The sequence below is a fragment of the Falco biarmicus genome, chromosome 9 (genome assembly GCF_023638135.1).
Source record: "Falco biarmicus isolate bFalBia1 chromosome 9, bFalBia1.pri, whole genome shotgun sequence".
In the NCBI taxonomy this organism is placed as follows: domain Eukaryota; kingdom Metazoa; phylum Chordata; class Aves; order Falconiformes; family Falconidae; genus Falco; species Falco biarmicus.
In genome coordinates, this window is record NC_079296.1 from 1,864,542 (window position 1) to 1,886,338 (window position 21,797).

At 42.3% G+C, this 21,797-nt stretch overlaps 2 protein-coding genes across 9 annotated transcripts; one reads left to right on the forward strand and one right to left on the reverse strand.

Moving 5' to 3' along the window:
• Window positions 1-84: 84 nt before the first annotated feature.
• On the forward strand, window positions 85-10,140 carry FBXW2 (F-box and WD repeat domain containing 2). Of its 3 annotated transcripts, none has more exons than XM_056351972.1 (7): window positions 85-380; window positions 1,898-2,407; window positions 4,610-4,804; window positions 5,576-5,709; window positions 6,332-6,418; window positions 7,060-7,229; window positions 8,423-8,791. In XM_056351972.1, exons 2-7 carry the CDS (start codon window positions 1,918-1,920, stop codon window positions 8,439-8,441), a joined length of 1,095 nt encoding a protein of 364 aa, XP_056207947.1. In that variant the 5' UTR covers window positions 85-380; window positions 1,898-1,917; the 3' UTR covers window positions 8,442-8,791. The 3 variants fall into 3 exon arrangements, with proteins under 3 accessions (XP_056207947.1, XP_056207945.1, XP_056207944.1); XM_056351970.1 differs by having other exon boundaries at window positions 86-380; window positions 7,060-7,159; window positions 8,649-10,140; XM_056351969.1 differs by having other exon boundaries at window positions 87-380; window positions 8,649-10,140.
• Window positions 10,141-13,882: 3,742 nt separating this feature from the next.
• On the reverse strand, window positions 13,883-21,776 carry LOC130155043 (uncharacterized). 6 transcript variants are annotated; one of them, XM_056351964.1, is made up of 4 exons: window positions 21,434-21,620; window positions 18,228-18,296; window positions 15,659-15,741; window positions 13,886-15,500 (listed from the first exon to the last, which is right to left on the reverse strand). In XM_056351964.1, exons 3-4 carry the CDS (start codon window positions 15,731-15,733, stop codon window positions 14,145-14,147), a joined length of 1,431 nt encoding a protein of 476 aa, XP_056207939.1. In that variant the 5' UTR covers window positions 15,734-15,741; window positions 18,228-18,296; window positions 21,434-21,620; the 3' UTR covers window positions 13,886-14,144. The 6 variants fall into 6 exon arrangements, with proteins under 6 accessions (XP_056207943.1, XP_056207939.1, XP_056207941.1 ...); XM_056351966.1 differs by lacking the exon at window positions 18,228-18,296; XM_056351965.1 differs by lacking the exon at window positions 21,434-21,620 and having other exon boundaries at window positions 18,228-19,243.
• Between the last annotated feature and the right edge of the window lie 21 nt (window positions 21,777-21,797).

Genomic DNA, 21,797 nt, shown 5'->3' on the forward strand with positions numbered 1-21,797 from the left:
CAGCCCGGACGGAAACGGCCCGAGCGAGGCAGCGGGGCTTGATGACGTCAGGGGGTGAGCCGGAAGCCGCCTGGCTACGGGCCGCCGCGGGTGCTGGGAAGCGCCGTCCCTCCGGGAGCCGGCCGGTTCGCCCGGCGCAGGGGCCGCGGCGCGGGGCTCGCCCCGCCCCTCCCGCGCCGGGCGTGGCTGAGGCCCTCCGTCCCGCCCGAGGGCCGCCTCCCGCCGCGGGCTGTGGTGCGGGCCGCGAAAGCGCCGGGAGCCCGTCCTGCTGCGGGAGTGATGGCCGCGGGGAAGCCCCGGCCCGTGCTGGGCTCGGGGGGGCCGCGCGAGCCGTGGCGGCTGCCTGCCGGGGGACGCTCCGCGCCTGGCCGCTACCTGAGGTGAGCGGGGGTCGGGCGGGCGGCGTCGGAGGCTGTGGGCAGCGCCGAAAGTCTCCGGTCCCGCCATGCCCCGAGCGGGGGGGGCGGCAGCGCGGGGGGGGGGCCGGCGGCGGCGGGCGGCGCGCCGGGTGCTGGGTAGCGCGGGGCACCGGCCGCTCGGGCCCGGCCCCGCAGCAGCCCTTGGTTCCCGTGTCAGCATCGTGTGCTGAACACAACAAAAGCCTTGGGGCTCGCCTGTTTCTTACCCATGGGGAGCCTGTCAGGTTTTTGTTTTCAAGAGAACACGCTAAAGCCTGTTAGAACGGCAAATACATTGCCGGCCGAATGTGCTGAGGAAAGCTGGTGAGTGCTGTCAGCAGTAGAAGTTACTGTGCAGACCTGTGACTTGATAGGAGCAGCTGCTTCTCTGTGTTTGACACCCAGTACCTTGTGTTTTCGACAGTCGCACACCATGTGCAGCCTCGGTAGTCAAAACCGTACTGTTTGGGTGCTGCTATGCCATGTTAAGAGGTGCCTTCTAAGATCTTACTCTGTGAAGGTAAAATGCCTGTGTAGAAATAAACGTGTTGTTGACTCCCACTCAGATTCCTCAATTCTTTGGGTTTGGGAGTTTCTATGAATTAAATTCAGCCAGTTGTCTAATGAATGGAATGTGATCTTCCAGAGAAAAATAAACAGTTACGGCTTTTTAACTGTTTGCCCAATGTTTATCTTGCTAATCATTTGTCCAAGCTTATTGTAGGGACTTGAGATGCCACAGGATAGTATAAATGCATACAGACCGTACAGTTCAGGTAGTAGTTTCAAACCTTCAGTTTCACAGTTAATTCTTTTACCTGGAAATAAACTGAGAAAGTAGGGGAAAAAACCCCAGGAATTAAAAAAAAAAAAAATTATTTAGGTCAAAACAGTGCAAATGTGTCAAAACTGATACTAGACCAGCACAATCTACAGTCTTCACGTGAGCCAAATAGAAGGATGGTTAACACACCCTTCAACACAATTTTTCAGACATCTCTATCTTTTAAAAAAAAGTAAAATAGTTACCTGTGTTGTGTCTAAAATAGTTCAGGACAAAGATATGAATTAAGTTCTGTCAGTAACTAGCTTATCAGTCTGCTTATATGCTTTGATGTCTTCCCTTTATCAGTATAATCCATGAGTAAACTGTAAGACAGTGTTCATTTGCTGTAATAGGTTTAAAACTTAAACTAACCCTTACCTTTTTGGATTCAGAATTTTGAAGTGTTAACCTAGAACAAGAAAGATGTTAACATTCATAAGGAATGCTAACATGCAGGAGCTCCATAAATTCACTTCTAAGTCTGATGGGGGACAAATGATAGTTCGAAGTGCATGCAAATTTAGTCCTAACCTAATTAATATTTTAAAGTGCATTTGGTCACTTCAGTCTATGTGTTAACATGCCATTTGGAATACTGATGTACCAGTAATAAAGATGTGATGCTTACCTTATTTTCTGAACGGAACTAATACAGTATTTTGATGTATCACAGGTAAATTTTTCCATAACCTTATGGAGAAAAAGGACTTTGAAGCATGGCTTGATAACATTTCTATTACATTTCTTTCTCTGACGGACTTGCAGAAAAATGAAACTCTGGATCACCTAATTAGCTTGAGTGGAGCAGTCCAGCTCAGGCACCTCTCAAATAATCTAGAGATTCTCCTCAAGAGGGACTTCCTCAAACTTCTTCCATTGGAACTTAGTTTTTATCTGTTAAAATGGCTTGATCCTCAGACCTTACTCACATGTTGCCTCGTCTCTAAGCAGTGGAATAAGGTTATAAGTGCCTGTACAGAGGTGTGGCAGACTGCATGTAAGAATTTGGGTTGGCAAATAGATGACTCTGTTCAGGATCCTCTACATTGGAAGAAGGTTTACCTAAAGGCTATTTTAAGGATGAAGCAACTGAAGGACCACGAAGCCTTTGAGACATCCTCTTTAATTGGACACAGTGCCAGAGTATATGCACTTTACTATAAAGATGGACTTCTGTGCACAGGTAGGAAGGACAGAAAACTTGAAAGTCTTACAATTCTTTGCTTTCTCCCCACCCCCACCCCCTGATTAATGACAATTTGCTTTTCCTTTACCAGATAGATTATTTCCATAGGGTAGCGCAGTTTAAGAGGATTTAAAATTACTTCTTTTTCAATTTCTGAAACACCTGGCACACCAATAAAGTCATTACTCACTTTAATAGGAAAACAAGGAGACCAGTTTCTTTGTTGGTTAATAAAACAATAACAGCAGGTATCATGCTTCAGATTAGTAAGCCCATTTGAAAAGTACAGGTATGTTAGTTACCTTTTTAGACAATAACTTCTAATTAAAGGGACATTGAGCTGTGTGATCACTGCAGTCTCCCAAGGTGTGGCAGGAAAAGTTTGTTGTCTTTCTTGAAACAAGACCATTTCTCTGATAGTCTGTAAGCACTTTCAGTTCTTACCCTAATAGCTTGTATGAAGACCTATAAACTAGATTTAACCTTGCTACTAGTCTGACTTGTAATGATAATTTCAGCTTCCTCCCTGAAGACTGCAGACTTCAAGATTTCAGTTTGAACTTAAAAATACAGCCAGAACAAGTATGAAACATTAAGTATGAAAGAATAATAATAAAGTTACAAACTGCTGTCAGAGCATATTCCAAGGATTTCCCAATCACTTGAGATAACACAGCTATAGAATAAGTTGGGAGTACTGGTTAAGTACTCCCACATTTGTTGGTACATTAAGATGATTACTAGAAACCAACAACTAGACTGTAGCCAGTCTTTCACTTCCCTACTCAGCAGGGAATGTAAATACACAGGAAACACCCTTGCCAAAACTTTTTAGAAAGTGGCACACTTGTGCTGAAACCACAGGTGTAAGGGTCTAGGGTTTTATTCTGCTCTCAAAAGCCAGCTGTCTGGACTTACTGTTACGACTTAACAACAACAACAAAACAAAAAAAAAAAAAAAAAAAAGAAAAAGAGGAACTTTAGAGAGAGAAAGGAACCTGGCAGGTGATAGGGTCTGGTATTCATCTGCTGTCTTTTGAGATTTGGTGGGCTCCTTTCCTACCTGAAACAAACTAAATCTTGCGTTGCAGTCATTGGCTTTGCAAACCTAAGCATTTAAAACTCATGTAAATCATGTAAAACTTCCGTGCATCTCTTTCAGTAGATACTGTCAACGAGAGGCAGTGCTGGAATCTATGGAAGGTGCTAAAAGGGTATGAGGAAACTGGAAGGCCAGACATCTAGTACCTTAATTAACATGAAAACAGGAGTCTTTGCTGTAGTGCTGAGGCCTAAAACTAGGGCTTATTCCCCCATTCAAGCAGCTTGGAAGTAATATTTAATGAGGAAAAAACTCAACAAGGGGAAATGCAAAGCCCTGCACCTGAGGAGGAACAAGTCCATGACACCAGTATATGCTGGGGGCCAACCTGCTGGAAAGCAGCTTGGCAGAAGAGTACCCAGGGGTCCTGGTGGCCACCAAGTCAAACATGAGCCATCAATATGTCCTTGCTGCAAAGAAGGCTAACACTATCCTGGGCTGCTTTAGGAGGAATGTTGCTAGTAAGTTGAGGGAGGTGATCCTGCCCCTCCGCTCAGCATTGGTGACGCTACACCTGCAGTACTGTGTTCAGTTGTGGGCTCCTCAGTACAAGAGAGACATGTGGACACTGGAGAGTCCATCGAAGGGCCATGAAAATGATGAAGGGACTGGAGCATGTCTCATGAAGAAAGGCTGAGAGAGCTGGGACTTACTATCCTAAAGAAGAGAGGGTTCAGGGAGGATCTTATCAATGTACGTAAATACCTGAAGTGAGGTTGCCAAGAAGATGGAGCCAGGCTCTTTTCAGTGCGGCCCAGTGATGGGACAAGAGACAGTTGGCACAAACTGAAACACAGGAGGTTGCCTCTAAAACACTTTACTGTGAGAGAGAGTGAGCACAGGTTGCCCAGGGAGATTGTGGAGGGTCCATCCTTGGACATACTCAAAAGCCTTCTGGTTGTGGTCCTGGGCAATCGGCTCTAGGTGGCCCCACTTGACTAGGGGGTTGGAAGAGTTGGCCTCCCGAGGTCCCTTCCAACCATAACCATTCTGTGATTCCATGAAAATACTGTATTTAAGACAAATATGGAAGACGAGCATAGGATTGGGAAATATTTACTCTTTGCTTCCAATTACTCTGTTCTTTTATATTCTAGGATCAGATGACTTGTCTGCAAAACTGTGGGATGTAAGCACAGGTCAGTGCATATATGGTATCCAGACACACACTTGTGCTGCAGTGAAGTTTGATGAACAAAAGCTTGTAACAGGATCTTTTGATAACACAGTAGCCTGTTGGGAATGGAGCTCTGGGGCAAAGACACAGCATTTTAGAGGACATACTGGTGCAGGTATGTTGAACTTTTCAATTTGTAAGTTCACCAGTCAAGTAACATACATCATCGTTAAACAAATTATAATTTAAGTTAGCTCTTTGCACAGTAGCTTTTTTCAGTTTTTTTAGGCTCTGTCCCAGGTTTTGCAGGGGGGGCTGGGGGAAGCAGTCAGAACAGTTGTAGACCTGTCTGCCCTTGAATAATGCCAAAGCTTAGCCATGTAGTGTTTTGCAGTTGCATGGAAATACTACTAAATGCCATGTTTTTTCAGTACTTTAGAGTCTACCAAAAAGATGCAAACCGTAGGTGTCAGGGAGCACATGGCAACAGCAGTTCTTTATATCCCCAGACTGGAGACAGGCTTATAGGGCCTGAGAAGCTGTATTTGCATTTCCCTCATAATTAGCTTCTTTGTCCTCTGCTGCAAAATATTCTCAACTCAGCTGTAGGTCTGTTCCCCTGTGAGTAATGAGATATATCAAATGTACTATTCCTGCTGGAATTGACTTACTAGAACTCTTAAAATAGGAACCAATTTAAGTTTTGCTTTGTGATAATCCAACCATAAAGGAACCATTGATGTACATGTTCTTAATTTGAACAAGAATCAGTAATTTTGCAATGATGTGAGCTTAGGAATCCAGAGCAACAATTCACATATATAGTTAAAGAACAACAGTTAAAGCTGTAGTAGCATATAAATTTAGAGGCTACTAGTTAGCGTCTCACAGAAAAACGTATACATAGAAACTGGTATTCCTTATTTAGCGCACTCTTTGCTTGTAGTTTTTAGTGTGGATTACAATGATGAACTTGATATTCTGGTCAGTGGCTCTGCAGACTTCACTGTGAAAGTATGGGCCTTATCAACAGGAACGTGCCTGAATACCCTTACTGGACACACAGAATGGGTCACTAAGGTGGGAATACTGATTTTTAATAAATCTTGCAAAACACTTACTTGCAATAAGTTTGTGACATGTTCTATTTCCTAATCCTAACCCTGCACCTAGTTGTGGAATCTGAAGAACATCAGGAAATACCGCAAAATAACATTTCAGCAGAAAAAACACTTAAGCTGTAATCAAACCTTTCAGACCACTGAAGATATTTCTATTCCAAAGCACCTGGAATAGTATTAGGAATCGGTGTTTGATTCAAAGACTGAATAAAAACAATGTTACTGAAAGAAAGCTACCTAAAAAATTATGTAGAAAATTCTTAATTCTAAAGCTAATGATCTTGATAACCAAAATACGAGCATGAAAAGTGTTCTAAGTCAAGAAACAGTATTTTTTTCTGAGTATTTCAGAACTTGGAAGGTGGGGAGGTGACTCTAGAGGTGAAGTATGTATGTTCACTTATTAATGCAGTACGTTGTCACTAGTAGGAACAAGAAAAGTGTATTTTCCCTTCAGGTGCTAGTAGTATTTGAATTGCCTTTATACAAACGCACAGTAAGCAGATTGTCAATGAAGTGAAAAATTCAAATGAAAGTTATTTAATAGCATCGACATAAATCATTACATCCTTCAATTACAGGTAGTTTTGCAGAAGTGCAAAGTCAAATCTCTTATGCATAGTCCTGGGGATTACATTCTTCTTAGTGCAGATAAGTATGAAATCAAGGTATGTACCATATAACATGCATACATCATTTTGATACCCAGGGAAATAAAATGCTTGAGTGCTTTGCTCAAGTTTACGTATTATATGACTTTTTTTTCCTCCCATATTCCCTGCTTGTAAAGTTGTGTACAAGACATGCGGCTTTTTGGAAGCCAACTTTTCAATGCTGTCCTTCATGTTTAAATTTAAATTATAGCTCTACATGAATGGTAATGCAAATAGTAAGTGCTTTCAGTGCATGCCTAATGTGCTAACTTGACAGGGAAGCACTTAACTGCAAGTACCGTTACTGTTGGGGACTTTTGAGTTGGAGAGTGCTCTAAATAGTCTGTGCCTGTGAAAGTGCTTCATAACCAAAACAGTGTTACATTTCTGTCCAATTGGATGGTTGATTTTTTTGCAGTTCTTCAGAACACCCATTTTCACTGGGATTTTTTAGGCTAGAAACAACACTTAACTGCAGCAATACTGTCAGACAAGTCACTTACAGAAATTATGTTCCTATCTAAAGGAGATAAATACTTCTGAAAAAACATGCATACGTTTACCCGATGCTTAAAGAGAGACTGTGAGGCTTGCTCTATTTGTGTGACAGCTTATAATGTGAATGTTTTATGGTCTTAACTGTGTTTGAATTGTAGATTTGGCCTATTGGAAGGGAAATAAACTGCAAGTGCTTAAAAACACTGTCTGTTTCTGAAGATCGCAGCATCTCCCTACAGCCCAGACTGCACTTTGATGGTAAATACATAGTGTGCAGTTCAGCACTGGGATTATACCAGTGGGACTTTGCCAGCTATGATATTCTCAGGTAAATCTTTCAGCTTAAGATTTAGTCTCATTTAAATAAATAAGAACATACTATTTTTAATAACTTACTTTAGATGTAGGCCAGAAGAATCTTGATACAAATTCTGTAAACATCTTTCTTTACACTTGCTGGGTTGAATTCTAATTTATCGTCTCTTAATACGAGTCATTTGATTGCTGTTTTGGTTTCTGGTTGCAGACTAGTCAGCCATCTTTCGTATTTTCAAGCTGAAGTGTTTCAATATAGACTTAAATCAGACTGCAGTGCTGTAGTTGTGAATGTGAAACTTTAGTGACTAGAAGTTAATGTTGCCATGGAGACTGCTCTACAGAGAACCAGGTGGCTATTTCTGGGGGTCCTTTGATAGGACAAGAAATTAAAAAGACACTTTTTCCTTATAGCACTACTACTGATCCGTCATTCTCGGTAATGCTGTGGAACGATAGTGAAGTCTACCAGACTGCAGTAAGGGATCAAGCAGGATGGCATTCTGTTTCCATAAAAAGAGCAAGGCTGTATCTGATAGAAATGGTGGCATTAAAGTGAAAACTGAATTTTAGAACTGTTAGCAGATTCTTAATTGAAATGGTCCAAGTATTTATAGAGTATCTACCATTGGAAGATCTACTCCGAAAGAACTGCTTCTTATCAGTAAGACTAACAGTAATTTCACCTCTTAGGTTACCCTCCCATCCTTCAAAAGAGAAAGGTATTCTCTTACTGCTGAGAACAGATTATCATCTCTGTAGATTTTTGTGCCTCAGTTCTGTCCTTTATGTAAATACTATGATCAAATGTTCAGTCGGTTGTGGAAAACTTGCTCTTTTCAAGTTTCTGTTCCAAGTTTTCTTTCTTAAGGCAAAAATATCCTAAAGTTGTAGAGGAACTAACAAATACTTCTATTTTTCCCCCAAGATGAAAATGCTTAATTTATACTAAGCATCAGTAAAACAGCATTCTGTTAAGGACCAGTCTTGAATGACTACTCTTATCACAAGAAGGCCTTTCTGCGTTTTATTTCCAGCTTTTAAAAGAGTGGGCAAAATACTAATAAATGGTTTTACCTCTCAGTTTAACGATATCGAGGCATGAAATCCCTATGGAAATTTACTGTAAAACACAAGTACATTTGCTTTTTTGTGTGTATGTGGAAATGAGACTCTTTTTTTTTTTTTTTTCCTTGTGCTGTACAGAATCCCTTTCAAACCCTAACCTTATGTTAAGAATGGTCTGTCCTGAATGCACAAAACCAGAACTGAAACCACAGGCGTGACTGCAGCTAAGTGTTCAGTTGCTTAATTGCAAAAATTTGCATCCAGTTCTTTCTGAATCCTTTCAGAATGACGAGTAGACATTCATTTTCTTTAGACGCATAAGGATAGTAACGAGAGTTTCTAACAATGTTGTCTTGTCTTCCAGGGTTATCAAACCTCCTGACTTCTCAAATGTGTCCTTGCTGGGCTTTGGAGAGATATTTGCTCTGCTGTTCGATAACAGATACCTGTATATAATGGACTTGAGGACAGAAAAATTGATAAGTCGCTGGCCTCTACCAGAGTACAGAAAGTCAAAGAGAGGTTCAAGCTTTTTGGCTGGTGAAATGTCTTGGTTAAACGGACTAAATGGCCAAAATGATATGGGCTTGGTTTTTGCCACCAGTATGCCAGACCATAGTATCCATTTGGTGTTATGGAAAGAACACGGCTGAAAAGCTCATATATGCAGAATCTTCAGGAATATATGTACTGTCAGCAGTGTGTCCATAAAAATCAGACTTTGCATGAACCAAAGTTGCACACCTAACGGTATCATCATGCAATGCACAATCATTTACTTTTATTTGGGCATTTGGGAATGGGTTGTTTTGGACATAATGCAATACAGCATGCTAACAGTATTCACCACAAAATTTTGTCTGTACTCATGTTTAAGCATACCTGTTTGGGCTCTGAAGCCTAGCTTGTAACATTTAAACCCTTCAAATCCATGATCAAGTCTGAAATGAAGTAGTACTTGACCTGACTTCTGACCTATTTTTTGTTGTTGAAACAGAAGGTGAAGCTACTATTTTAGAACCATAGGCTTTTGTACACATAACAGCAAGTACTGGTTACAGTGCATGGCTGCTTAACTCAAACAAGATGATAGCAAACTCTTTCTCTCTCCAATATCATTCTTTTCAAAATGTTTTTCCTTATGATAGCTTTAAATACTTAGCCTTTGAAATAGACGACTCAAATGAGTCCTTTAAGTAGGATCAAATGCTAACAATAATACTTTGGTCAAGTTCAAGAACATGTCAATATAAACTCTCCTTGGTGAGAATGAGCCAACTTTTTATCTGTCTGACAGCTTTCCATCACAATTAAGGTCTGACAGTATTCCATCATATTTGCTGATGGTAACTCAGAATGGCTTGATCAGTATTTTACAGACCGTTATTTCCTATAGTTTGTGTGAGAACTTAATTTAGTTCACAGGTAGGTAGAAACGAACAGGAAGATGATGGTCAATCTCTACAGCAAGAGTCACTCTCTTACATTAAATATGTCTAGCGGCCATTCACTTTTTCCAAAGGTTGCAGTTTATATAATCATGCACTTAAAAGTAGTTGCTACATCTAGATTTGGAAAGCAAGGGCAAGTAAAAGTGAGAATGACGCATCTTTGGGGGAAAAAACCCGCCAAAATACCAAAAGTCTGAAGAAAAGCATTGGAATAGAAAAAGGTCTTGTGCTTTGATCATTGTAGACCTGATGTACACATAACTATTGAGTAGCAAATACCTATCCACATACTTTTGTGGTATTTGACATGTACTGAAAAGCTGTATCTATGACATCACATGCTTTAGAAATGCTTTAGGTTGATTTCCCCTCCTCCCTTACAATAAAATTTCCCCTTAATGTCTATTTTTTTTTTTTTTTTTGACACAACTGGAAAACATGACTTCAGGAAGATAGGCTCATTTCCTTGAAAAGGTAAAACTGCCTAGCATTACCATTGTTAGTGTAATTTTTTTTCATGCTATCCAAGGAGGCCCAATTTCATACTTAGTACTGAACAAAGGCCAAGGTTCCCAAATGTATGCAGTATGAATTACAATGGAAGGGGAGTTTTCATGTGCAAGAATCAGTATTTGAGTGATGCAGTAGGAACTGCATAAAGTCACAGTGGAGCAGTGGCTCATGAATGCAAGGCTAGAGTCTTAAGTACTTGGCTTTCCACTTTTATTCGCACAAACTTACTTTGAAAATTTATTTTCTAGTCAAGGATTTCATCAGTTAGAAGCCAAATTCACAGCTCTGCATTCAGACCCCACTGATTGGGGCATAAATGATCTCTTAGAGCTTTGTCTTCTCACTCAAAAGCGAAGAAAACTTACATGAAACAGAAAGCTTTCAATAACTTGTCTTGAAATCCAGTTCCCACCACTCATGTGAGAGTAACTACTGTGTGTGGTATGTACAGTAACTCAGCTTACTCTATAAAGGACCCACCTATAAAATTAGCTTTGAAAGATTATTCACAGCAGGAGTTTAGACAGAAACATGCCAGAAATGTCCTTGTACCCAAACCAGTGACATACGGAGTAAATATTTGGACCGCAAGATGAGTGGAAAGTGGACTGGCATGCCAAGCTCAGAGTGGTCATCAGCGACACAAAAATCTAACTGGTGTAACAAGTTATTAGAAGTGCTCTTCAGGGGCTAGAGTTGATTAACTACTTTATTAATCAACTTTATGATGCAGAAGTCCACTCGGCAAGTTTCCAACAACACTAATTTGGAGGGGAAGGGGAAACCACGGGAAGGGGAAGCAGTCAATGCACAAGAGAACTGGGAATGCTATTCTGAGGGTCCTCAACAAACCAGACAAGTGGGCGGCCAGAAATCTCATTAAGTTTAACCAAAGCAAATGCACCACCCTGCACCTGAGACATAGTCACCCCACACAACAGGCAGGTTGGAGCCTGGGAATGCTGTTGCACAGCACATTGAGCAGGATTCAGCGATGCACCCTTGTGATGAAGACGACCAACTGTACTGAGCTGTATGAACACCGACATCACTAGGAGTTCAAGGGAAGGGATTCTTCACCTCTATTCTGTGCTCAAGGCCACACCTGAGTCCAGTGCCCAGTTCCCTAGGACAAAACAGACACACACTGGAGCAAGTCCTGTGGAGAGGCCACAGAGAGGTGGAACTCAAGATGCCTGAGAAATTGCGAGAGCAGAGTTCAGCCTTCCAGAGAGAATGGTGGGGGATGGGAAGGGAAGGTGGAGTGGGCATGGGGTAAGGAGGCACTGCTACTGTCTCCAGCTACCCAATATGAAGGTATAGAGAAGACAAAGTCAGGCTCGTGTCGGCATCACGCAGCAGGCCACTGGTCACAAACTGCAACAAGAGAAATTCTGACTAGTTCTTCACTGTGAGGGTAGTTTAAGACTGGAACAGGCTGCCCAGAGAGATTGTGTATCCAGCTCACCTAGACAAGTGTTGAGCAAACCATGCTACCTCACCCTGCTTTGAGCTGGGAGCTGGATTTCCAGCTGCACCTTTTAAACTACACAGGTCTACAATTCTAAATGGACCTCTAGCCAAGCAAGACCATCACTGCGGCAGGCACCGCCGATGTTAATACAGCTGTCAATTTGTTGATGCTTGGGAGATGCTGCTGCCACTGTAAAGCAAATAGCAGTTTGTTAACAGCCATGAAGTTGCAGCTGGAAAGGGAGCCTGCCACATGTACTTTACAAGTTGCAGAAAATTTTTCAAAATTAGGAACTCAAAATTCTCCTTTTCTGCATTGTCCCAGAGTATGCAAGCAGAAAAGCATGATAAGCATGCAATACACGCTACACTGCTCTTCTACCCTTTTAGTTTTAGTTGAATGAAGTTTTAGCCTGTTACAATAGCAGCTGATGATTATTATAAACACAATTAGCAAACACTTATTTCCAGATTGTCTCTTGAAGACTTCTAAGTAGAAGTTCCACCTGGATATATGCTAGCTAATGATAATAATCTGCTAATGATGGTGCTTCTTAAGGGCACAGGTATGTGCCACCACAAAACAGATGAAGGAATGAAAACATGACACTGGTGTAGAAATTTAAAATTAAAAAAAAAAAAAAAAGCACACCTGCCCTCACACACACTTCTCTGCCACAGACCAAATTATCAGACTATCACTGCCCCTGGACGTCCCTTCATAGGAAGGGTCTAATACATTACCACATCAGTACACTGCACATAGCTTTGGGGGCTTAGCAAACAGAAAAAAATATGACCAAAATTGTGAAGCTACAGTGAGCAAATACTTCATTTACTTTGCTTCCCATCTGACCCTTCAGCAGAAGTTACAAACTACTTGGTATTATTTTTAGGTAGAGGTTGGATGAGATGCAGCTGCCGTACCCTTAAACCTACATAAAGCAGCAACATAATTCAATTTACCCATTACTAAAGGACTAAAATCCACCTAATGCCTAAGCTTTGTGAATGAAGAAACAGTTTGTTATGAGGCTTCATGGCCCCAGAAAAAAAAGAAGAAGAAGAAGGAAAAAAAAAAGCTATTACACATCATAAGTTGCTGTTCATACCTCCATCTTTCCACCTGGAAACAACCTTTTCAGTTCACAACAGCCTCCTTTTCTTTAACATCAGTCTGTAGCCCTTGCCTCCATTTTAAAGCTTTCCAACATAACTCAGCACCTACCGCTTAAGTAATTCAGAACAGCTGCAGGTAACAAGAAGGCTCACCCTTCTCAAATTTACAAGTCTCAAAACCCCTGCTAAATAGTCATTTGGATCAGCACCCCAGCAGCTACGTTTACCCTTACAATACATCACCACTTTAACAAACGCTATTTCCTTTTTTTTGCTATTGAATCTGGTAGATTCTGCTCGATTATTTTCACAATGTATTTGTTTACCTTTTACTCAACTTGGCACAAATTTAGTACCAGTACAGTGACATACAAACTTCCAAGAATTAAGCAACATTACCTTTAAAACTGACTGTAGTTGTATTTTTTGCACGTAGGTTGAAAACTGTGGATAGCCTTTTGCATTATTTGACTCAGTTAAGAAATATTGATTTATTGATTTTTAATTGAAAACAAACTCATTTTACATTTTCCAGAAGAAGTAATACCATCTGCATTGATGCTTGGTTATTATTAAATAACTTACAGCTCTGCTACAAATTCCCGTTTCCCATAAGAAGAAACACCTCTAAAAAAGTGGCAGTTCCAGTGCTACAACTGCTGTTTTCTTATCTTGCTTCTGTGATTCTAACGAGTTACAGGGTGAATGCCAATGCAGGTCTTCATCTGGGAAACGCTGTCCCAAGCCACCTTTTAATGAGCATCACTAAGCACAGCTGTACTTTTTTGTCCACCAAGTGATTCAGAGATACAAATAATCAAAAATCAATTCATTCCTTCTTCAGGTAATTCACAGGTTCATTGTACTAGCTAAAACATATACGAAGATGTGAAAAGAAAAAGAGGGAAAGGTAGAAATCATTACATTAACTTTCTAATTTCTAAATGGTCACCTCCTAGGCCTTGAATAATGCCCTTCCATAGTTACAGGCTATAAATGAGCCATCTTCTCACTATGCCTCGGCTCTCACACCTAACAAAGCTACAGTAGAGACTTTCCCTGAGGAGCCCAACTCTAAACTAGCACTCGATCACTGTGGACTCTTACAAGGTACGTCTCTATTCACAAGTCAGACGCGTTCACCTTTGCACAGTACACAAAAGGGCTGTTCTCCCAAGCCTCTGTAAGACATAAGCTTCACGTGAAAGTGATTTTAATAGGATCTTACAATCTGTCCTCTGCCTGCCCACAGAACGGGTAGCTCTCCACTTTCCCTCCTTACAACCAAGGTTGCGCTTCTGAGCTTACAGTACGGTCTGATACAGCACCTTGTTAACATTCGTGATTAACGATGAGTTATATCTCCACAGTGTTGTATCCCTGATGAGGGCTTCTCTGGGAAGGTGTCCCTGAAGGGGCACCCGGCAGTGATAAATGAGGGCAACATCCATGGGAACATACACACTGTCCGCATAAGCACGTAGGACAGAGTGGACTGAAGTTTGAATCACCTTTCGTGGATCGATTATCATTTTCCTGGGATTGATTACATCTTGCCTGTCAGGCTCTCTGTGAACATGCTGTAATATGTTAACACCTGGAACAGTATGCCAGGATGAAATGTTGAACATGTGAGTAGACACGGTTTCTGGAAAGATGTGGTTCTCAAAGAGGAAAACGCCAGCCCCCGGGTTTTGCTGCTGAAGGCTGCTCATCATCGTTTTCCAGTCTGAGTGCTTAAGGGGAAGAATTATTTCATCAGCGTCATTAAGAAGTACAAATCTGCTCCTCCGCATGTTACGGTATATACAGTCATTGAGGGCTGTGATTTGCCCATAGTAGCCAATGTGTGTTCCATCTTGCATGAAGAGCCATTTTGAAGAAACCTTGAGGTGTGAGTTTATGGGCCAGGGAATTATCTCCACAGTTCCTTCTTCCATATAAAACTTCAGGACTTTCTCCATCAGATGGCTACAGTTGTTCTTATAGATCACCACCTTCTGTACCCCAAGAATCTTGTACATTTCCATACTCTGTATAAACTGCAAGACGTTGTTGTAGTTTCCAAACATGGTAGAGATGCATACAGTGAAGTCAGCAGAAAAGGTCTCAGTCTTGCGGTTTTTGATTTCAAACCTTGGCAGCTGGTCAATATTTCCATGTGGAGACTGATGAACTGATACGTGTGTTGGATCGCAGCCTTCGGGTTCCAAACAAATTATATCTGCTGCACCGTAAGGGAACCCAAATCTGTCCGAGTGAACGTCAATTGTTGCTTTTGATACATACATCTTTCTGTCGTCCTGACAGCAGAACCAGCAGTATAGTTGTTTTACTTCTGCATGGTGAACAATCCCGATCACACGAGTGACTTTGCTTTCTCTGTTGTCAAAGTATGCAGATATAATAAAAGTTCTGTTATCTTTTAATGGTGTTATTGTGCTATAGGTAATTCTCCCTCTACATCTGCTACCTTCTTGGATTATTTTTGGCAGGTAAGAAAGTCTCTGTAACCTAAGGTAAGAAAGCGTGACCATTGAAGTTAAAGTAACAATGCACACAGCAACAGCAAAATAAGGTTTTTTCCCACCACACAACATTTTGAATGTATCTGAATGTGGATGCAGATTTCTTTTTCCTTGCACTTCATGCTGCCACATCTGCAGAAAAGAAAATATGTAGTATGAGACAATATTTACTCATGTTTGTTGCTCAAGAATTTCTCTAACAAGATGGGGCACAGATCTCTATCATTGTGCACTACATAATCAGAGACACAGGTACTGTGTTTTCATAAAAAATAGGTCACAAAACACACCTTTAATTGAATTGACAATACTGTATGTGACATTCTCAATGCCTCTATGTCAGGTGTGTGGAAGTTTCTGTACATGGAAGGTTCTGTGAAAGAATATGACAGAGGTTTATATATAGGAGACAAGGAGCCATTATTCATGATTTTCTACAATCCAAACTTTAGTATATCAAATGAAATAATCGGGCAGTAATTTTTAAAGCAAAACAAAAGCTGGGGTTTTTTTCTTCTACACGGTGTTTATGTAAATTATACACAAATAAAACCCTCAACCAGACTTCTCACAGGCAAGTTAGGGGCAGATATACAAATTAAATGTATACAGAATTAATCAGCTTCATAAAAAACGTGGCAATTGGGGATTGCACATGATGGTCCAGATACAATTGCTGATGTATCAATTCCCTAATTTGCAATTCACAACAGATGACAAAATACACACAGAGGAAGGTCAACTGATAAAACTCAGAAGACAGGTGAAACCTATGTGGGTATAAAACTCATTCTCAGTTACCAGTTCTGCCCTCCTTAGCACTGTACAAGGCAGGGCTTGCAGGGAAGGTTGCCTCGTACTACGCTTCACGGAGACCTGGGCCCCTCTCACATGGCATTAATGCTGGCTCAGGCCCTGGCATGGTTTTGGGGCCAGATCTTAAACTCTTGCTGCTGCAGGAACAGGCAGGCATCCCCAAGCACCTGGATGGCCAAATTCTTTAGCAGCACTCATGTGCCAGCCAGTGCCAATGCCTGACGGGGAGCTCATGGCACTCTAGAGCCATAATTTCTGCAAGTAGAGCTCAGATTAGTTTCCTTTACAAATTCATCTTTAGGCATCCAGATACGATCCATAAAACAGTAAGGTGACAGCAAGTTTCTTCAAAGGACTGCTTGTACCACAGAGATTCTTGGAAGAAGAGTGCCCCAGATTAATCAAATTCACGTTATATTAGAGAATTGGACTGGCAGAAGGCAGTATCCCCGACTGCCAGCAAGAAGCATGGGGTAAAATGTCAAGATAGAATAAACTGATTCTATTGAACAAGATGAAGAAAATGTTTCTAGTAGGCATGTCATAGCTGCATAAAGTCAGCTGCTGAGAAAAAAAAATAGTATCATTAAAAGACCCAGACTTCTATATTTTGTAGCTAAAACAGGTAGCAATGTGACAGCTGCAGCAGAAACTGGAAAATTCTCATATTTCTTGTCCTTTCACTTACTTCTCAAGACTTAATAAAATCACTTGCTTAAGTACTTATTAAGCTAAGTATGTTCAGAGAGTATGCACAAGCTAAATATCTAACTACTTTTTCCAAAGCATATTACTCAGTCTATTCTAAGATAATAATTAAACCTCGTATTTCATGCTTTTTCCCCCAGATTTCACACATTGTGTAAAGCTATTTTGAAAGCCTCTATCTTGATACTGTTTTGTGATGGAACAGAAAAGTAGCATTTTCAAAGAAAAGTAAGCAAGATACAAAACCAGAACGAACCTAAATCCATAGTTTTGATCCAGATATCATACTCAGCAGCTTCACAGCTTTGGAAGTTCCTAAAAATCACTGACAACTTCACTGTTTGGCTTGAAAAATTCCGCTAGGGTCTGGTTTTGTGCTTAAATACAGTATTTTACAACCAGTAAAATCCAGCTTCTGAATCTCAACCGAGTTTAAGCAAAAAGTAACTGTCCACACCTTCAGAATAATGTGCAACATTTTCACGACTGCTCTTTCGTGAAAAAGCAAAGTAAGGAGAAAGATGGTCACAACACACCCCTTAAAACGCCCCATTTGCCAAGGCTGATGATTTATAGCAGCCTTTCCTAGCCACCAAGAAAGTGCTTTCAGACCAGAAGAGTCACAGGGCCAGGAATCTCCCCTAGAGCACAGTAGGCGCAAAGCAGAGCAGCAGCAGCAGCCAGCGCTGGCTCCTCATCTCTGACCTGGAGAGTCCCCCCTCAGAAGCCTTTAGAGCAGACCTGCAGATACGTGGTAAGAGCCTGCTACTGTCGTACAACCTTCTGCTGGAGATTTGTGACTAAGAAAACCTCACATTTTCTAAGTCTTTTTATTAAACATTCTAAAATCAGGCAAAAAGTTTCCCCTGGACATTCTTATTCCCAGGTTGCTATATATTTTAGCATTCTTACAACACAGAGTAGGTCATATTTAACATTTTTTCCTTGGTCTTGCCTGTTTATGACTTAAATTATTGTTTGGCCTTCTAGAATAACTATTTTTTTACTGAAGAAAAATCAAACCATGTCATCATTAAATAATAAAATTAATTTATTACCTGTTATTTCTTCTGCTTTTGCTTGCTATAAGTAATGAACATTTAAAAAAAATACTTCAACAGTGTTTTGAACAGTAAACATCAGAAAGCAAAAAGTACCTTTTAAAGCAGATAGCTGAGTGAAGTTCTGTTCAGTCCTCCATTTATTTTTGCTAAGGTATAACCTACAAATTGTGTATTCTAAGCAGGTAAAAACTTAAGTATTTTAAGATTAATATTTAATTGCACAAATTGTTCAGTATAGAACAATACTGAGGAAAAAAATGCTAGTACATACCTAAGGCACTTGCTGACACATTTTATTTCCCGTGGTTAGTGTTCTTTAATGACGTAACAGCAGCCACACCTACCAGAAAAACAAGTTTTCCTTGTCTTGTGCAAAGCATACAGTTGCCTCCCAAGAACTTAATTTAAATGACAAACTTGAGTGTGGAGTTGAAGCAAATGAAACCTAGGTGCTTGGGTGACTTTTTTAAGGCTGCTTAAGCATCCTTCTGGAAATTAATCCTGCATGTTGATACAACTGCAGTTCATGCACATACTTAAAGAGAACTAGAAAAACATCCTATATATCTGTATTTCTTGAGCAATAAATTTTTTCAGTAACATACTATAGACTTAATTAAAATAGGTAAATACAAATTCTGATGAGGAACTGTGAGAGAGATCTGAAACAACAGCAGGTTCTAGAAGCAGAGAAAAAGAGCAAAATACAGAACTCAAGGCACACCAGAACACAGAATCTTAAATAAATATGTCATTATTAAGGAGTTAAATTCATGGTTTTCCCAACATGTGACTCATGACTTTTGATCCTCTGAAATTAACTGCACAGGTATGTAGTCAGAAAATATATAGTCAGGTTAATTAGGAACATTACATTTGTATTTCCTCACTATAGAGTGTACTTGGCCAATTTTGACTTTAAAAACCATGCTTCCAGCATACTTAAAAAGTTTATTTTATGATAACAATAATTCATTCTAGTTTTGTGTCTTTTAATTCCAATTACTATCCAGGTAGAACACTATGCAGATTTGCTTTAATACTAAATTTAGCTGACAGTATCAATGGCTACTTTGTGCCAGTTTGTTATTTGTCAGTATTCCCCTTAATAGTAAAAGAGCCCTTCTTCCACCCTATTGCATTTATGGACTGCAGTCACACCGCCTAGTCTTCCCATTTGCTGCTTTTTTATTAAACAAGACAGGCTGTTCTAATACCCTCTCATAAGAAACACTCTTCCTTGACCAGTTGCTCCTGTGCAGTTGGCCCAGTTTCAGTTAATCTCTAGCACAGGAGATGAGAAATTTCTGTTCCTTGTCCATTTGTACATGACAGTGACAAGCCCTCATCACCGATGGAAATATTCTTTCTTAACATATGCCAGGATTACATTGTTTGCAGATGCATCACATTGCAGAGATACATCTGAGCTGTCATCAGCCGAAGATTAATGCACCTACTCAATCTCTCAGCCAACTGCAGTTGCACAATAAAGAGCACTTGTCCCAGTTAGAATCACAGAATCACTGACCGGTTTGGGTTGGGCAGGACCTTTAAAGATCATCTAGTTCCAACCCCTCTGCTGTGGGCAGGGACATCTTTCACTAGACCAGGTTGCTCAAATTAATCACATTTCTCCTTATTTCTTTCGTCACAGCCCTTCTAAAAATCTACTCTAAAACCTTGTACGTGACCAAGATTGCATTTACAAACTTGCATATACTTATCCCCTTCCTAAACCAAGGAACTGCTCATGCTTTCTCTTGCCACATGGTACCACTACACACATGACACATTTATGAAACACCTGCTATCAATAGCTTCTGTCTTCTTAGAATTTTGGAATGGAAACTATTCAGTATCACCTTCCAACTGGAATGTTGTTTTTACTTTTGCTGTACAACTTCTATTTTCAGACTGTCTTTTCTGTCACCTTTCTTTAACCCTCCACAACTAGCATTGTCCTTAGTAAAAGGTGGAACAAAGTGCTAATTTAGTTCAACAGCCACTCCTAGGTCATTATTAATCTCCTCCACGTGTTCTCTGCATTGTGGCCTTCCTTTGCAGTTTGTTTTATTTGCATTGAGACAGCTGAAGGCCTTTTATGCCACCCATTTCAGTATCTTCGCAATGTCTAGACTGAGTTTAATTCTGGTAACTCTCAGCTTACCACTTCATCTCCCAACCCAGGGTGAGGACAAGGAGCAACTGGCAGAGGTGACTGCAAAGTTTCAGTCATTAATATTCAGTTGCACAGGACAATAAAGAGTCTAATCCTTGGTTTATCCAGGGTCTAACTACAAAGAGCATTATTAAATCATTATTTTTGGAAAAAGTTATACTCTGCCATCTGCTTTATGGTTTTCCCCAGAAGTGACAACATACACCACTGGTGCATAAACAAAAACAAAAATTCGTAAGACTAACAATCATTTACCATCCTTATCTAGATTGTCTTGGCTAATCTTCTGATATCTTATCTCTTTCAGAAAGACTCTCTGAAACACTGTTGTCCTTCCTCTCTATATGGTCCAAAGTCCGCCAACGTGTATTGTTTGAAGGATTAAACTGAGGGCAGTATTATTCCATTATTCATAAAATATTGCTCTAAAAAAAATTAAGCTGGCCGTTTCTATTCTAACCACCCACCAGGCCAGCGTGCTGGCCCAACACCTCCTGACGACCCCACGGCACGGGGCCTGGCAGCGCTCCCCTGTATGCACACACCTCCTACAGTGCGCATACATCCCTCAGCAGAACTACTACTGCGAACAACCGGACCTCGCGTGCTTTGAAAATGGGTCCATCAGGCCAAGTAACAATCCTCTGGCAACACTGAAAATACTGTCCCTCCCGCTGTCGGCCTCGCGCACTGAACCTCCTCAGCTGGGACACGGTTCGTCCCGCCGCGAGAGCTCGCAGGGCGCTGCGCTCCGGGCTGGTGACCACAGCGGCGCCCGCGACACTAGATGGGCGCCCACCGAGCGGCCGGGCCCCCCCGCGCCGCGCCCACCTCCCCGGGCCGGGGGTACGAGGGGCGGGGCAGGCCGCGGGGGCGGGGCAGGCCGCGGGGGCGGGGCAGGCCGCGGGGGCGGGGCCCGGCTGCACCTTGGGCGCGGGGCGCGGCGGGCGGCCACAGCTGGGCCCACGCAGGGGCACGCGGCGGTACGGCGTTTGTCTCGGCAGGTCGGCGCGGCGCGTCAGGCAGCCCTGCCGTCCCGGACGTGACGGAACCGCCCCTGCTGCGGGGAGCGGCGGATAGATCCCTTATGTCGCTTTGACTTACCTCTCCGGCTGCCTGGCTCAGCCCACGAGCGTCTCTCTGTCGCGACACCGAGCTCGCCCCCGCGGGTGCGGAGCTGCCGGCCGGGCCTGGCGTGCGCCCCGGAGGGGCTGCGCGGCCTTTCCGTCCAAAATCACGCTCCAGGCTCGCAGCGTATTCAGACGGAGACTTCAAAAAAAAATGTTTTAACTTACCGTTAGACGGTTAGCACCGGCAAACAGCGCCACAGCTGCCCGCCACCGCCTTTGCCATTCCTTGGGTGGAAACGAATCCGGCCTCGCCGAGCCCCCTCCGCTGGGGACGCCGGGTGCGGGCCCCGCGCAGCAGCCGCAGCGCCGGCGCCCAGTCAGAGGCAGCTGCCGGGCCGGGGCCGCCCGTCCCGCCGCGCCGCTCCCACCCCGGCACCAGCTGCCGCGGGGCGGGGCCGCTCGGCCGGGCACCTGCGGCTGCGGGCAGGAGAGCGAGGGGAGACCCCGCGGGCCCCGCCCGGGCCGCGCGTCCGGAGGGCCCCTGCGCCCGCCGCCGTCCCCCCGCGGGCCCAACTCTGGGGTCGCCCCG

Excerpts from the sequence above, each read along its gene's own strand:
- LOC130155043 (XM_056351963.1), bottom strand. The coding sequence starts at position 15,796 with ATGAATAATGGCTCCTTGTCTCCTATATATAAACCTCTGTCATATTCT. Across the intron at positions 15,501-15,658 it reads TATTGTCAATTCAATTAAAG|ATGTGGCAGCATGAAGTGCA; the intron begins GTGTGTTTTGTG and ends TCTTTTCTGCAG.
- FBXW2 (XM_056351969.1), top strand. The coding sequence starts at position 1,918 with ATGGAGAAAAAGGACTTTGAAGCATGGCTTGATAACATTTCTATTACA. Across the intron at positions 5,710-6,331 it reads ACACAGAATGGGTCACTAAG|GTAGTTTTGCAGAAGTGCAA; the intron begins GTGGGAATACTG and ends CTTCAATTACAG. Across the intron at positions 7,230-8,648 it reads GCCAGCTATGATATTCTCAG|GGTTATCAAACCTCCTGACT; the intron begins GTAAATCTTTCA and ends CTTGTCTTCCAG.